General features: G+C 34.3%; 1 protein-coding gene across 1 annotated transcript; it reads left to right on the forward strand.

Annotated features, from left to right (window-relative positions):
- Positions 1 to 4,082: 4,082 nt before the first annotated feature.
- Positions 4,083 to 6,140, forward strand: LOC111889869 (uncharacterized). Its single transcript, XM_023886028.3, has 2 exons — positions 4,083 to 4,292; positions 5,884 to 6,140. Exons 1-2 carry the CDS (start codon positions 4,152 to 4,154, stop codon positions 5,956 to 5,958), a joined length of 216 nt encoding a protein of 71 aa, XP_023741796.1. The 5' UTR covers positions 4,083 to 4,151; the 3' UTR covers positions 5,959 to 6,140.
- Positions 6,141 to 17,603: the final 11,463 nt, after the last annotated feature.

Below are 17,603 nucleotides of genomic sequence, written 5' to 3' on the forward strand. Positions count from 1 at the left end.
TCCCCGCATACTCATTCCTCTCCTCCAACACCTACATTAAAAATATAACTTTTTACTTAATAACGAAAGACACTTTATTAAAAAGTAATTATTAAAATCGTAAAGGTAACATCTATAACAACCTTGTCGTCTTAAGTATCACCAAAAACATTTTCAGTTGTATTGTTTTTATTCATCACTTCATCTTGCACAACCTATATTTTCAAATATAAAATATGAACACAGGTATTCATATATGTTAATAAAATTTAATAAATAATGTAGCGTGTAACTAACCTGTTCATCATAATTTCTTTGTGACACTGTCGTATCATAAAAAAAAATGTCGTTCCAAAATTGGTCATTATTCACTTCTTCAACAAAAACCTCTGTAGGTTGTCGGTTCATAAACACATGCTACTCCAGTGCATGTAGCCGTTTCAACACCTCGTCTAGCTTGTGTTTCCCACTGCCCCGACCTCTACCATGAGAGCGACCACTGGACGACATACTAGACAAAGATTCGTCTTGTCTCCTAAAATGGTCCCGTACTGGGGATGAAACTGCTTTCCCTTCACCATATACATACTCTTGAAATGATATATAATAAAAAGATGTCATCTCACCATCACCCGGTAACATGTTTTGTCTTGGTGGTAACCCCTCCTAAAAAATTAAACATATTAAAAATGCATATAAAAGTATAATAATCAACTTTATTAATAATAAACGAAATATTTTTAAACCTGCATCTTTGACCAAATCTTGTTCACGTCAACCCATTTCAATTTTTTTGTTCCACTCCATCGTTTCATCCGAGGCAAGTCTTTATTTTTTCTCGATGCAAATCCACATGCACGAACAGCCGGAATCATCTCATATATCCATATCTACAATTTTTTACAATTACAGTAATAAAAGTTAAAATTAAAATAAAAAACATAACAATAAAACAATTTAAATATAAGAAAATTTTTATACCCTTATTGGAGCCGTAAATCCTGAGACGGAGTACTTTAAAGTTTGACCACGCTCAGGAAGTGATAAATAATTATGTATCTTATTCCATGTATCCTCAAGGTCAACATAAGTAAAATCCCAGAGATAGCTACCCCAAGCGAAGCTAACAAAACAAAAAAACAAAATTGATTATTATATAAATTATAACTTTAATAAAATAGAACTTTTAACGTAAACAAAATATACCTATTCCAGAGATCCAAATTCTCAGCCAAATAAAACCAATCTTGTGGCACCCGATCGTTAACTTCTTTGCCCAAAAAACCTTCACACAAAATATATATCAAACATACTTTAACTGCATAAACGTCGTCAAGTGCTAGGAATGTTTGATTTAAAATTAAACTTTTCAGGTCGCCGATTTTCACCGAACTATTAGTATGGTCCGGAAATAGCCGTTCACGCAGTAAACATCTTTTTTTACTGCTTATTAATTTTTCTGACCCTTTTCTCCCAATGTTTTTTGGATACTCCCCAAAATTGAAGCCGATAATCAAACAAAACTCTTCCGGCCCATAAACCATTTTCGTATTGCCTACTCGAAAATATAAACGTTTTATTCCATCTGGGGATAAAACAGGGTCCGGCCGGATCTGATGAAGGAACATTTTATAAAACAATAATGCGTCCCCTTGTAAACGAGGGACATCAATAAAATAACCAAATACGGTATCTCTGAAAATAGCACGTCGGGCATCATCTAAAACTTCAATACTTCCCATATGTTACCGCCAGAGCCTTTTAAGTTCGCAAAGGCTTTCGTATTCATTAAACTTAAATCATGCTGCAAAAAAAACACAAAAACAAATTAGATAACTAAAAAATATTTTTTTTTAAAAATATATGATTACGAACTGCAAATACAATTTCTTAATTACTAATATATATATTTCCGATAAAAAACAATAACATACACATATATAAACAATTTTCCAAGTTATACAACAAATATATTTACGATAGAAAACAATATCATACATAATTATATAAACATTTTATTAAACATATTTTCAACTTAAACGACAAATATATCAACGACAAATTTTCAACTTAAACGACAAATATATAAACAATTTTTATCTTTCTAATTAAAACTAACATTTTATAACCATATAAACAAAAAAAATTTAAAAATAAAACGACAAACAAACTAACAATTTTGCAAGTTATACGACAACTTTATACAAATTTTCAACTTACACGACAAATACAAACAATTTCTAACAATATATATATACAATAAATTTTCAACTTATACAAATGTTATACTTATACGACAAACACAAACAATTTCTAACAATATATATATACGACAATTTTGAAGTTATACAAATGTTATATTTATACGACAAATATATATACAAACGACTATTTTGCACTTTATATAAACAATTATACGATAAGAATATACAAGATTTCAGGTTATACTACAACTAAAAAAACAACAAAAATAACAAATTGTAAACATTATCTACGCAGTCTCTAGTTGTCTCTACTTGCATTTAAACTTCAAGTATACTAAAAAAATATTAAAACTATCAAACACAACAAAATTACCCTTTTTTAACACTAAATAATACAACAAATGATAAAATAAAGAGATTGTTGACATTAAAAGAGTTAAAATCTAACCATATTTGCGGGATTGTTGACATAATCCTCCATTTTCTTCAAAAATTAGCCAAAATTCCGAGAGAAGCCCAAAGTTAGAGAGAGTTTTTGTGTAGAGAAGGGTGAAAAATGAAGAAAAAAAACGTTTTTATAGTCAAAATCGAGGGCATTTCGCAGATGAGAAGTAATTTCGCAGATGGGGCTTCTCATCTGCGAAAGTACAAGTACCTAAAGCACAACTGTGCTTTAGGTACTTGTACTTTCGCAGATGAGAAGCCCATTTCGCAGATGGGACCTTCTCATCTGCGAAATGGGTGGCCATTTTTTGGCTATTTTTGTAATGCAATTAGTGTAAATGGCTATTTTTGTCATTTTCTCTATATTTTATAGTTAGCAGTGGAAACTAGTTACTACAAATAAAGACACCTATTTAACAAAAAAGGATTTTATACCCTTACGTCGCCAAAAAAAAAAAAAAAAATTAGAGACCATTTAAATAAGAAATGAAAAGTTATTAGGACTACCCTAATGACCTAAAACAATAAATAAGGGAAAATGACAAAAATAGCCATTTACACTAATGAGATTACAAAAATAGCCAAAAAAAATCAAAATTACAAAATCAGCCCACAATTTCGCAGATGGAGATGCCCCATCTGCGAAATCAGCTGTGCTTTAGGTGCTTGTACATTCGCAGGTGCTTTTAATATATTTTTTTTAATTTTTTTTCTGTATATATAGGGGTAATTTCGCAGATGAAATAGATCCATCTACGATTTACTCTCATTCTATCTGCGAAATTGTGGTTTTTTTTATTTATTTTTTATTTTTTTTAGTTTGACTATGAAATGATTTGGTTTGACTACGAAATCATGTTGCTATAAAAAGTTTTGTAGAAAAATATCATTTTGGTTATTATTTGTTTAGGAACTTTCTCTATAATTTGCTCAAAAAATGATTGAATATTTGGTTTGTCTTGTAACTGGTGGGAGATGGCAAGTTAATGGAACCTGATTTATATAACAACCAAAATGATATTTTTCTACAAAACTTTTTATATAGCAACATGATTTCGTAGTCAAACCAATTCATTTCATAGTCAAACTAAAAAAAATACAAAAAAAACCACAATTTCGCAGATAGAATGAGAGTAAATCGCAGATGGACCTATTCCATCTGCGAAATTACCCCTATATATACAGAAAAAAAAAAAATTAAAAGCACCTGCGAATGTACAAGCACCTAAAGCACAGCTGTGCTTTAGGTGCTTGTACATTCGCAGATGAGATGCTCATTTCACAGATGGGGCATCTCCATCTGCGAAATCGTAGGCCAATTTTGTAATTTCGATTTTTTTTTTGACTATTTTTGTAATGCAATTAGTGTAAATTGCTATTTTTGTCATTTTCTCATAATATAATCCAGAATTATTTAAGTTAGGAAGAGCCCAGCCCGTTAGGTCCATACCCGACTACCCAAGTAAACATCAGGATTCAGGACCCAGGAGCATTGCGAATGCGAGCAACCGCAAGAGCAAGAGAATGAAGATGGGAGCGTTTTGGGGGACGCGAGTCATGGAATTAGTGAAGAAGCACGATTCAGGAGGCCTCGTCTGGAAGAGAATCAAGCTCACTACTACCCGTAAAGCCAACGCCAAGAAGCGTATTCTTCGAGTCTGGCAGGTCCCTCCCTCTCTCCTAATTTCCAATTTTTAGGGTTTATATGCCGTACGTATTCTACACTAACACCTTAATGAGATCGAATACACTACTTACTAACTACTGCTATTCATTAGTCTAATCACCTGGGAAATAAACAACTTAATCATTAATATTGTTTTTTTGAAAAGGGTTTTGATATATAGACATATCGCATATGAATCTTAATGCTATATGGTACCAGTTTGGGGTATACCAGAGACGTTTTGTGAATGTCTGCTCAAATTCTCATTATTAAAGCCGTGGATTTGGAAACTAGCTCGATATCTTGAATTTACGGTTTTACCAAACCCTAACGTGGTGTGCTCCCAATTTATGATGTCAAAATAAGGCTGTCAATATAAAATTTGTGGAGCCTCATGCATGTGACTACATTTCCTTTTTTTTTGGTTGGTGTTTGTGACTACGAAACTTTTTCTCACTATTTTTACATTTCAAGGTAAATTCTTTAAAAAAGTTGTGCTGCAAACCCCCTTTATCTTGCCCTTACTTTTTTTTCCCCTTCACAAAGCAGCATTGAAGACTACAACACTTTGCTCTAATGAAGTATTGGATGCATGCAGCATTCCATTTTTTTTTCTTTCTGAGAATTGCTATATATATATATATATATGAGAAACCTTGGGGTGCATTATGTTTTCAGAAAATAGAGTTGAGTTTTCATTTCATCTCAGAAATTTAGAAAACTTTGGAATACTGTAAAAATCACTTTTCTAATTTACATACAATTTGGAAAACAAATAGTAATTTTCATTTTTTTGAAAAATGAATCAACCAAAGGCGTTTTCAAAATTTTCATTTTCATTTTTATTTGAAAATTTTCTGCAACCAAACGCACTTTTAGTATTTCAAGTAACCAACTTTGGTCTCCATACCACTATCAGTGTTGATTGTTACATGTTAGTAATATGAACATAATAAGAATAGTTAAAACCATGCAGACCTTTCATAAATGATACCTTGAAAGGCACATGACTAGACTTGCATAGTATAGAATATAGACAGGTCTGAGACACAATCAGATGTTTTTTAAAAAATATTTTATTTCTTTCAGTTAAAATTAGGCATCTTGCTAGCTACTTCATTCATTATACATAAGGGGAAAAGCAAGCATATTGAATTGTCATGTTTAGTTTAGGTCTGTACACCACATATGCCTTTTTTTTTTCCTCTTCACCTCATCGTTTCTGTTTATGAGTTTGAGGTTAATGAATATCAATGATTAATACTATGTTGTAAATGCTGATTAGTGACTCTTTTATTGATGTGTTTATGTTTTAATTGGTGTTAGTATTAATTTGAAACAGTTGATTGATTGATGATGTATTATTGCAGTATTGATGTTAAACCATGGCAGCTTAGGGTATGTTAGAACTACAGATGATGATAATAGTGAATAGTGAGTGCCATAATCATATCATATGATTTAGAATCTGATAATTACACCCAAACCAACCAAACCAAACCAAACCAAACCATGCCTACTGTTATAAATTGTTTCTTTATTTGAAATGATGAAAAGTTTTTTTTTTTTTTTTTTTTTTTTTTTTTGTAGAATGAGGCTGTGTTAAGGGCGTGCTCAGAGGTACCACCTTCAAACCCAAATTCTGAAGGTGCAAAGAAGCCTTGAGGTTGTTATCTCTCTGTTAAATGTAGAAACCCACAAGTGACATGTTTTGGTAAAAGTGATTTTGACTATTATTTATGTAGGGGTGTGTGTGTGTGTCTGTTTCATCAAGATATTTATTTGTATCCAGTTGTCTGATGGATGCGTCTAAAATCTAAATATGAGATTGGTGTCATAATCTTTCATTATCATTATGAAGATAGGATTGGTGTTTGAAAGATATCCACACGAAGTCAGAAACAGAACAAGGGATGATATGATTCTGAATCTTGAAATAAGATAACAAGAGGAGGAGGAGGAGGAGGACCCATTTTAGATTTTGTCAATTTGAAATATGTGGATGGATTTGATAGCAAAAATGGAAGTTGCTTCCTACTCCCCCCTCTGTGAAAGGCAAGGAGACCAATTTATCTTATTATATACGTTATTGTTAAAAAAAAAAAAAAGTAAAATCACTTCATGTTAAAATATCAACAAAAGTCATAATAACTAGTGGATTCGCTTGCTTTTTTGCACGCAACAACCATATTTGCACCCAAAGCGGGAGAATTATTAATCTTTATTATTTTTTGTTTGAAAATAAATTCCGTTCAAAGAGTTTGTTGAGGTAGCAATATGTTTCCGTACGTTTGATTGATATGAAAATTTGCGTATTTTTCGGGTTGTTATAAATAAATAATAAATAATAAATAATAAATGATATGAGTGATGTCTTTTTATTCAAAATTTGGAACAGCCTGTTTGCTTTAAGATCCTTGAAGATTAGTTGCTTTTGTGAATGAATGATTATTGGGGAGAAAAATTAAATAAAAAATAGCGAAGTTGGTTGAAATTTTAATGATAAGTGAAGTTAGTTGTATTCATGTGATGTGGTCGTTGGAGGTAATTGGTAATTGGTAATCGGTAAGAGATGAGGATTTAGAATTAGGGCCAAACCCAATACAAAGAAAAGGGACCTACAAGCCGTCTTGGACCCACACCATGTTCTGTTCTTTGAATTAACCTTTTATTAGTAATTTCAGAACGTCGTTGTTGCATAGAGTATAAGCAACCCACCTTTCTTTCTATCTTTCTTTTATTTTTTAAATATATTTTTCCAAAAAGAAACAGCATTTAAGGTGGCTGCCTGGGTTCGGAATTAGTCAACTGGAGGGGGAGGACTAGGACCCCTTCATTTTTTTAAACGGAGTTTCAGAGTGTTTATTTAAATCTCAGCTTATTGATTTATAAAACTATAAAAATAAACTTTTTTTTTTTAAATATGTTTGGTATAGTAAAGAGTAACTTATAAAAAATGACTTATGTCCGGTATTTTTTAAGAAGTTCATATCCAAACATTAATTTTGGTTTATACCGGTGGTGTAATAAGTTACAAAACTTTTTAAATAAAAACACCATCTTAATATGTAGGGAATAGGGAGGGGTGTTTGGAACGTACTTGGTAGTTGGTACTTAATATCTTAGGGAAATTAACTTTTGCGTTTGTACTCATTTGGTTGTTTTTTTTTTTTTTTTTTTTTTTTTTTTTTTTGTTTTGTATTCAACATACCATCAAACTTGTTGTTTGTGTTCACCATAACCCTTTTGACCTGTGATAGCCGGTCAAAGGGTTATGGTGAACACAAACAACAAGTTCGATGGTATATTGAGTACAAAAAAAGTAAAGGGACCAAATGAGAACAAATCCAACAGTTGGTTACCCTCCTAATTCATTTTCCCTTTACTCATTTACAGCAAATCCCACGTCATCTCCTACTGATATTAATGACTATGAGATTCATTCTTGCTTCTCTTCAAAACATAACTCACGAAAGGACATTATTCATGCATGTACAACTTTGTAATGCACTTGAATATTTATTAGGGGAATCTTGACTAAGCAGACGCATTTCATGACTACATTTACATTTCCAATCAAATGATTTATCGTATCATGGATTCTAGACAAGTCTACAAATGAGTGGAATCAAAAGTGCTGTGATTTTTGAGTTTACTTAGCTTTAAAATCGAACTCATGGGATAAGATACAACATCAATATGTACAATATCATGGTGATATGATCAATCTGTACAATATCATGTTGCTTTTGTAGACACATCACCATGATATTGTACATATTGGTGTTGTATCTTATCCCATGAGTTCGATCTTAAAGCTAAGTAAACTCAAAAATCACAGCACTTATGATTCCACTCGTTTGTAGACTTGTCTAGAATCCATTATACGATAAATCATTTGATTGGAAATGTAAATGTAGTCATGAAATGCGTCTGCTTAGTCAAGATTCCCCTAATAAATATTCAAGTGCATTACAAAGTTGTACATGTATGAATAATGTCATTTCGTAGGTTATGTTTTGAAGAGAAACAAGAATGAATCTCATAAAGTCATTAATATCAGTAGGAGATGATGTGGGATTTGCTGTAAATAAGTAAAGAGAAAATGAATCAGGAGGGTAACCAACTGTTGGATTTGTTCTCATTTGGTCCCTTTACTTTTTTTGTACTCAATATACCATCGAACTTGTTGTTTGTGTTCACCATAACCCTTTGACCGACTACATGTCAAAAAGGTTATGGTGAACACAAACAACAAGTTCGATGGTATACTGAATACAAAAAAAAGGAAAGAGACCAAATAAGTACAAACGCAAAAGTTAATTACCCTCAAGAGTCATTTTCCCAATATCTTATTGCTAGCTGCTTCCGTTTATTGTATTTATCTATAATTAAATTATGCTTCATCACCTAAATAATTACCTCACACATCCACGCCACCATCCATTTCTGCCTTTCTAAAATTTACTTACTAGAAAAACCAACAAAACAGAATTAATAGAGTTGGTGGTTTTCACTTTTCAGATGCAATTGACTTTTGATGATGGCCGGAAATGGATGGGATTGCTGATGGAGGCTGAATTCCTATTTCTTTTCCTAATACCGAATGAAAACCCAAAAGAAATTTTGGTAAAAGTTGACCATTAGACAACAAAGAAAGAAAGATGCTTCATCATTAGCATTTAACAACTACCAATTCTGCTAATAAATTCATTCTATATATATATATATATATATATATATATATATATATATATATATATATATATATATATATATATATATATATATATATATATATATATATATATATACACACACAAGAAAAATAATTATCCAGTAAAATTAAAATCTAATGTCATTCCAATTCTTGACTTTAAATGGATAACATAACATATTACGTAGCAAGTGAAAGGCTATGTACAATAATTAGCATCAAATAATACCTAAAGTTACTCTATGTATGTATGTATCGTCATGTTTTAATTTTAAAAGCTAAGTCTAGGTATTATATTCAATATAATACGATCGGTATATAACATATATATATATATATATATCCATATTTGTCTTTGAAAAATAAAATGTCAATTTAGACATGAAAAGGAGATGTCTTGAGGAGAGGGGAGGAGAAGGTGACGTGAACAACTCCAACATCCATAATATATAATTATATATACATTTCTTTATTCTATAACCAATTTCACAAGAAACTTTTGGTCGGCATTTCTCTTAATTATTTATCACTATCAAACATATATATATATATATATATATATATATATATATATATATATATATATATATATATATATATATATATATATATATATATATATATATATATATATATATATATATATATATATATATATATATATATATATATATATATATATATATATATATATATATATATATATATATATATATATAAAGTTAGAAACTATTTTTTAATTTTTTCATTAAGGATTTTTTTACAAATCAAACATTAATATTATATTAAACAAACTTTTTTATTCTCTAATTTACAACTAATTACCACTTGTCGTTGGACCGTTGCGAACTAACACAAAATTCAATGATATTTTTCTGGTCATTCACTAGGGTGACAATCCTCGACCTAACTTGTAACTTGATACGAAAATAAACGAGTTTGGGTTAAAATTTCTAACCAGTCAAACCGTTTATTTCATGGATTGGGTTGGGTTATCTGTTTGGGTTCGCAGGTTGTACCTGACTATATATATATATATATATATATATATATATATATATATATATATATATATTAAAAAAATTAAAATTTTATTTATGAATTAATAGAATATAGTTGAAATATGGCGTTTGATTTTTTTTCAAATGTGTTGCTTATTAACTTATTATTTTAGATTTGTATTTGAATGTTCATTTCATTCTAGTCAATATAAAATGCTAATTATTAATTGAAAAAAATATCATAAATGGTCCTTGTGGTTTCCCCAGATTTGAAGTTTACTCCTCGTTGTTTAAAAACATAATAGATGGTCCCTGTGTTTTCAAAACTTTTGACGATTGGTCCTTATTGCTAACTCCGTTAAATTTTGTCCGTTAACTGAAGGGCATTTTAGTCATTTCACTACCAGGGACCAATTATGATGTTTTCACTTAATTTTTTTTGAAGAAAAAATGGAATAATATGCAGATGGGTCCCACCCACTATCTCTCTCTCTCTCTCTCTCTCCCTCTCTCTCTCTCTCTTGCCTTTTTTCCAAACAACCCTAATTCTGTAAGTCGATTCAGAATGTCTGCACCTCAACCCACATCCAAAAACCGTACCTCTCTTAAGATCCATCTCGTTTATCAATTCGTTCTTGCTTTAAACACCCTCAACATGAAAAGATCAGCTTTTGATCACACCCAAAACCATAAATGGTCTCACCGTGTAAAGGTTGTAGCCTACACATCAATGGAGTCTATTGTTGGACCAAGAAGAGCTTGGAGCCGTGCGATTTTATGGAAGATCAGAAACTGAGGTGTGTAACCAGAAACAAGAAGTTCATCATATAACTACTAGTCTTCGCCTGCATCTAACAGGTGAAATCTCAGATTAAATTCAAGCATTGAAACATTGAGATCATCGATCTCTCTACAAACAAGCTCACCAGAAAATCTCTAGAGGTTTCGGTAATCTAATGTGGTTAACAAACTTGAGTCTCAGGTGAAATCCCATCAAGATCGAAAATTTAAATTTGAAAACTTGTAAGTTTGACTTTGTAAAATTAAGAAACATACATCGATTTTTTTTAAGGGAACCTGCAAGTCAGACTCAAGAAAAAAGAAAGAGAAATTAATTTGTTTTTATTTATGGGCAACAAAAACATTCACAACGGATGGCTTTCACTTTGTTTTCTGCTGGTAATTTACGGGCAAATGGAGCCCTATAGTCAACATCAATCTCACCACCACCTCTAGCAAACTGAAGAGGGTAAGGGTTTCAGTCAAGATGGTTCCGGTAGGTCGATTTCAATGTCCGATTTCAGATGGGTTGTCATCGATTTCAAATGGTTGTCATTGATTTCACGTGGGTTTTACCGCCAATATTCAAATGGGTCTTCCATGCCTTCACCATGAAGGCTTGGTTGACTAAAATACACACGATTATGTCGAAATTTGTCTTCAATGGGGATGGTGATGGTGGAGTATCCGATAGCATAATGTTGGGTGAGGGAAGAAGAGTAGGCGAGAAATAGATGGGTCTTGTGTTTTTTTAGAGAGAGAGGGGGAATCATCTTCATATTATTCCATTTTTTTTCTTTTTTAAAAAAAATAAGTGAGAACATCATAAATGGTCCCTGTGGTATGAAATGATAAAAACGCCCTTCTGTTAATGGACAAAATTTAACGGAGTTAGCAATAACGACCAATCGTCAAAAGTTTTGAAAGCACAGGGACCATTTATGATGTTTTTAAACCACAGGGAATAAACTTTAGATCTGGGGAAACCACAGGGACCATTTATGATGTTTTTTCTTATTAATTAATTTAGAGCTTATTAATTAATTTAGAGACATGTATAATTCGTATAAATTTAACATGTGAAAAGTTACCCAAAAAAGACTTATCGACTCTTTGACTCGAATCGACCCACTCACCCGCGTATCCATATGCTTAAATATGTTATGTGAGTTGGGTTGGGTTGATGTTTCTAACCTTTCAACTCATGACCCGCCAACCCATATATTATATGAGTTTTGTTGGGTTGGGTCAATGCATTTTGACTAGTCAACCTGCTAACTCGTGATCTGCCAACCCGAACCCAACTCAATTGTCAGACCTAATATTCACAAATTAATAAAACAAATAGTGTAGCTCTCATTTATTTGGTAATACTTTTTAATACATACCATTTCATTTTTGCAGCAAAATATATAAAATTTAATAAAAAAAATAGATTATGGATTGACAAATACAATTTTCTCTTTTCTAAATTGTAGATTTCTTTAAGAAATATATCGTTTATAAGACATATTCACAGTTTAAAATATCATATTCATAGTTTCATAAACATATTAATTCACTAAATACACAATTTAACATTTTCATGCACACATTAATTTATATTTTAACATAAATCTATATCAAATATACAACTTAATACAATCTACTTTTAGTTTAATAAGTAATATTTATAACATAATATAATCCATTATATACTAATTCACATATGCAAAAAATCAAACCCAAACACCACCACCAACTACCACAAGCAACCATCAACCACCAATGCTTCCGTCACAATCATCATTCATTCCACATCTGATATGTATATAAAAATCGTTGATTGACAACTTAAATAATATATTCCCAATTTAATACCAACTAATTCACTTATTGAGAGTTTAATACAAAGTAATTAAGAAAACTAATATATTCTTCCATATTTATACAAAAATTATATATTAACAAGGAAATTAATACAAACATTCATACATAGATCACTCATATTTTAACACAAAATTTATTAAAAGTTCACAACTTAATACAATTATTTCACATCTTAATACAATCAATTCATAGTTCAGTACATAAAATACACAACTTAATATAATAAATTCACAGTTTAATGCATACAAATTATAAATTCACAACCATATTTTCAACTTAAAACTTACATGCATAACTTCAGATCTATATGCTAGTGTTTCTTTCAATTATTATTGACTCAAATATTCATAATTTATTTATTACAAAATATTCACAATTTAAATTTTACATACTTTATTAAAAATTAGATTATATTAGATCCGTGTATAATGCTTCTTTCTTCTCATATTTCAGAAACAAACAAAGAATTAATAAAAGATTCACAACTTAATACAATCAAATCATAGTGTAACGTCCCAAGTTCCACAATAACATTTTTTTTTATTTTTAAATAAGATAAAATACCCTTTTATAAAACAAACCATGAAAAACATTGTTCCAAAACACATTCATCCAAAAATCAAAGTAGGATAACAAACACAAAATCACAAAATACTAAAGTTGCTGATAAGTGTGTACAATTAGGACTATGCCTTCCCACGATCATTTGAAGTACTTGAAACATATAATGCACAGCTGTAAGCTAAAGCTTAATGAGTTCCCCCTAAATACAATAAACAATAATAAAAATACATGTATACAAGCAAGACTCTTGGTACTCAAACCGATCCACCCGAATAACATTAAGTATCTAGGCTCGCAACACTTCAGTTGATCTTGCCATCAACTCGCCCCTTGTGAGTGTCTAGACTCACACCATTCAATGTTGATATTGTCATCAACTCAACCATTGACCTTCGTCATAAAGTTGGTCGGCCCGCGTCTTGGTCTTCACACAAAGCTGGAACACCTCGGCCCACCACACATACCGTAGTTTAACCACATCCTAACATAATAGAGCACATATTGCATTATATAGTATAGTGATAAACCCACAAACCCTAGGGGTTGTGATTTCCTTGCTACGCGTATGGGTCCTGCGCTTCCAGTAGTACGGGCCCATACTACCTTCCACACCTACTCATATTTGTCTCAAGTATCACCAGAACGCCCTAATACTATACTCAACATAATGCGTGCTCAATCCTCACTACTTGGGGACATCGCCTATCTCACAACTGATCCCACAACTCTACACAACTCACACCTCCATGGAAATTCCATCATCCCCTGCAGCGCTAGTGTATGCTAGCCGCGCATAATGTCGGACCCGATAGACTTCCAAATATCCAATCCTACCCTAAGGTCGAATGAGACATTTTCAGACTATAAGATCTTGACTATACACAGTCGTGATGCATACACTAAACTTTTACAGTTATGATGTCAATTCCATATACAAGAAACCCTAGGCTAATAGGTATCATATAATCAGGCAAATCTATCATACGATTCCTGAAGATCCCTAGCCTAGCACTAGCATGCTGTTCTAACATATCAGAATATCAATTAACTGTATGGTATTTTGGGGTTTACTTACAGGCTCCGGCTGATCTTACCATCTGCATCCTCCATCCTTTATTTTGAAAACCATTTTTAAAACTTACTTTCCAAAAATCTCCTTGATTTGAGACTGGATTCACACGAGTGTTCCTCCAAGTCACTCAAACCAAGGCTCTGATACCAACTTGTAACATCTATAAATTTTACACCAAATTTAAACTTTTTCGATCATAATAAAATCAAATAGTATTGTTTACAAAATGTTTTCAAATCAATATCCATCAGAGTGTCCCAAAATCATAACGTAAGGATGAGGAGTGGTACTGTCACGCCTTCTCCTTGCCATGATCTCCTGAAGCACCTGAAACAATAAACTGAAACTGTAAGCCCGAGGGCTTAATGAACTACCCCCAAAATACCAATACCACACTAACAAATCCATATCAGTAACAATCTATCAATCAATCAACATGCATACTAGCCATCGGCCTGACTGGACCGTCCTACTGGGCCTACAGTCTATCTGAATCTATCCCGAGCCTTCTGCATGACTGGTCCGCCTCGTGGGCCTGCAGTCTCCCCGGACCACTCATAGGGTATGTTGACCTTCAGCACAAAGCAGGACCGCCTCAAACGAACCATCAAGCAAATAACCATGTGCACATAACTATCAGATACTTGCATATACAAACATCAAACATATCTATCACACTGATCATCAATCATAGAATTCTCTCGTAACTAGAGTACCGACCTAGCAGGTCACTAACATACTAATCCTTGCCGATCATAGAGCATAACATACTGTCTACCCTGATTCCGATCTAACAGATCATAACCACATGTAGCATATCATAACATCACCGACTAAAGGGCCGACCTTGGTGCCGTAGACCCTATCGATATAGTGAGGATAACTCACCTTGCAAATGTCGACTCGGAAGATACACTCCAACTCTCGGATCACACGACACAGGCTCCACCACCTATGATCATAGTACAATATACTCATAAGTCCTTAGCCTTATAAGGTACTCCATAACCCACCAGTCAACGCCTGGTCAAAGTCAAAATCCTCAGTCAAGGTCAACAGTCTATGTTGACCCCAACTCACCGAGTACCCTTGGCTACTCGCCGAGTTCCTTGAAGCATAACCCAACTCGCCGAGTCATCGGGGTGACTCGTCGAGTTCCTTCGATTCTCATTCAAACTTTAAGGCGACCCGTCGAGTTCCTTCCTTGCAACTCAACGGATACACACGCATACATATTCTAGAGAAAACTCATCTGACTCGCCGAGTTGTTCTTCAACTCGTCGAGTCTTATGGTAATCTTCATCGGACTCGCCGAGTTGTTCATCCAACTCGTCGAGTTCACAACCATCTTCATGTGACTCGCCGAGTCAACCTTACGACTCACCGAGTTCATTCAGTCCTCTTTCCATACAGACTTGTTTTAAGCCATGCAGCGGCTTCAAATCACAGATCCAAGCTTCCAGGGCATGCTTATCACGTAAAGTTGCAAACTTTACGTGCATGCATGGCTTTAAAGGCTCTAAATGCCAAATCTAAGCTCTTAATGGGGCTTCATGCCCAAGAGGGACCTCAATCACGACCAAAACTGTAACTTTATGCTTCTAGAATCCAAAGAGGATCCAGATCTGAAGTTACAACTTCAGATCTAGCCCATAACTCATCATACCAACTTGAAAATCCATAAAAAGCCCTAGAAACTCAACAAAAGGGAAAAAGGGAAGTATGGATGGCACTTTGATACCTCCAAAGGATACTAGCTGAGGTAAATCCTGCTTCCTACGCCTTCCTTGCTTCATTTCCTTTGCACTCCTAGCTTTCTTCCTCCAAGATTCTCTTTCTAAGCTTCAAACACCACACAAAGGCACCCACACACGTATAAGGACTCTCAGGACTCTCTAGATTTGTAAAGAGGCCCAAGGGAGGCTGAGGTCCCTTTAAATAGGGGTGCAAACCCCAGGATTTAGGGTTTCCTCTGCCAGCTCCTACTCGTCGAGTCCCAAGATGGACTGGTCGAGTAGGTCACTTAACACGCGATCCCATCCCGCTGCTTCTCGACGAGTAGGTCAACCAACTCTCCGAGTAGAGCTTAACCCAATAATTCTTATTTAAGAAATACTTGAGAATCGGGGGGTTACAACTCTCCCCCACTTGAACTAGACTTTGACCTCGAAGTTTGCTGGAATAAACAATGCCGGGTAATGCTCGCGCATCTCCGCCTCCGACTCCCATGTCCACTCGGATCCCCTCCGATGCTCCCACTGTAGCTTTACCAAAGGTATTTCCTTGTTCCGCAGAATCTTCTTCTTCCTTTCCAAAATAGCCACATGTCTCTCCACATAGTTCAGGTGCTCATCGACCTGATTGTCATCCAACGATACCACTGCCTCCTGGTCCATAATGCATTTTCGCAATTGCGAAACATGAAACGTGCTATGGATCCGGCTGAGCTCTTCCGGAAGCTCTAGCCTATAAGCCACCTTGCCAACCCTGGAGACGATCCTGAACGGCCCAATATATCGGGGACCCAATTTTTGCCTCTTCCTGAAGCGGATCACACCCTTCCAGGGTGAGACCTTCAGGAGAACCATGTCACCCACTTGAAATTCTAGCTCAGATCGGCGTCGGTCGGCATAACTTTTCTGCCGACTCTGAGCGGTATGCAGTCGCTGTCTAATCTGCTGTATCATCTCGGTAGTTTGCAGAACTACCTCTTCCCGACCCATCACCCCGTGCCCAACCTTGCCCCAGCAGACTGGGGTCCTACACTTCCACCCATACAACAGCTCGAAAGGCGGAGCACCAATACTGGAATGATAGCTGTTGTTGTAGGTGAACTCTGTAAGCGGGAGGTGGGAATCCCAACTCCCACCGAAATCAATGACGCACGCCATCAACATATCCTCGAGGGTCTGAATGGTCCGCTCATTCTGCCCATCAGTCTGCGGATGGAACGCCGTGCTAAAATGCAGTCGCGTACCCAGTTCCTCATGGAACTTCTGCCAAAAACGGGAAGTAAACCTGACATCTCGATCGGAAACGATAGAACCTGGAACCCCATGGTGAGAGACAATCTCTCTGACGTACAAGTCGGCTAACTTCTCTGTTGACGAACTCTCTCGTATGGCTAGGAAATGGGCACTCTTGGTCAATCGATCCACGATGACCCATATAGCATCGAACCCCCTTGCTGTCTTTGGTAACTTCGTGATGAAATCCATCACGATCCGTTCCCATTTCCACATGGGAATCTCCAGAGGCTGCAGCTTACCATGCGGCCTCTGATGCTCGACCTTGACCATCCTACAAG

The sequence above is a fragment of the Lactuca sativa genome, chromosome 4 (genome assembly GCF_002870075.4).
Source record: "Lactuca sativa cultivar Salinas chromosome 4, Lsat_Salinas_v11, whole genome shotgun sequence".
Taxonomy (NCBI): domain Eukaryota; kingdom Viridiplantae; phylum Streptophyta; class Magnoliopsida; order Asterales; family Asteraceae; genus Lactuca; species Lactuca sativa.

What these genes read in the sequence shown, in the direction of transcription:
- LOC111889869 (XM_023886028.3), top strand. Translation starts at nt 4,152, where the DNA reads ATGAAGATGGGAGCGTTTTGGGGGACGCGAGTCATGGAATTAGTGAAG. An exon ending in GTATTCTTCGAGTCTGGCAG is followed by an intron (nt 4,293 to 5,883) that starts GTCCCTCCCTCT and finishes TTTTTTTTGTAG; the next exon opens with AATGAGGCTGTGTTAAGGGC.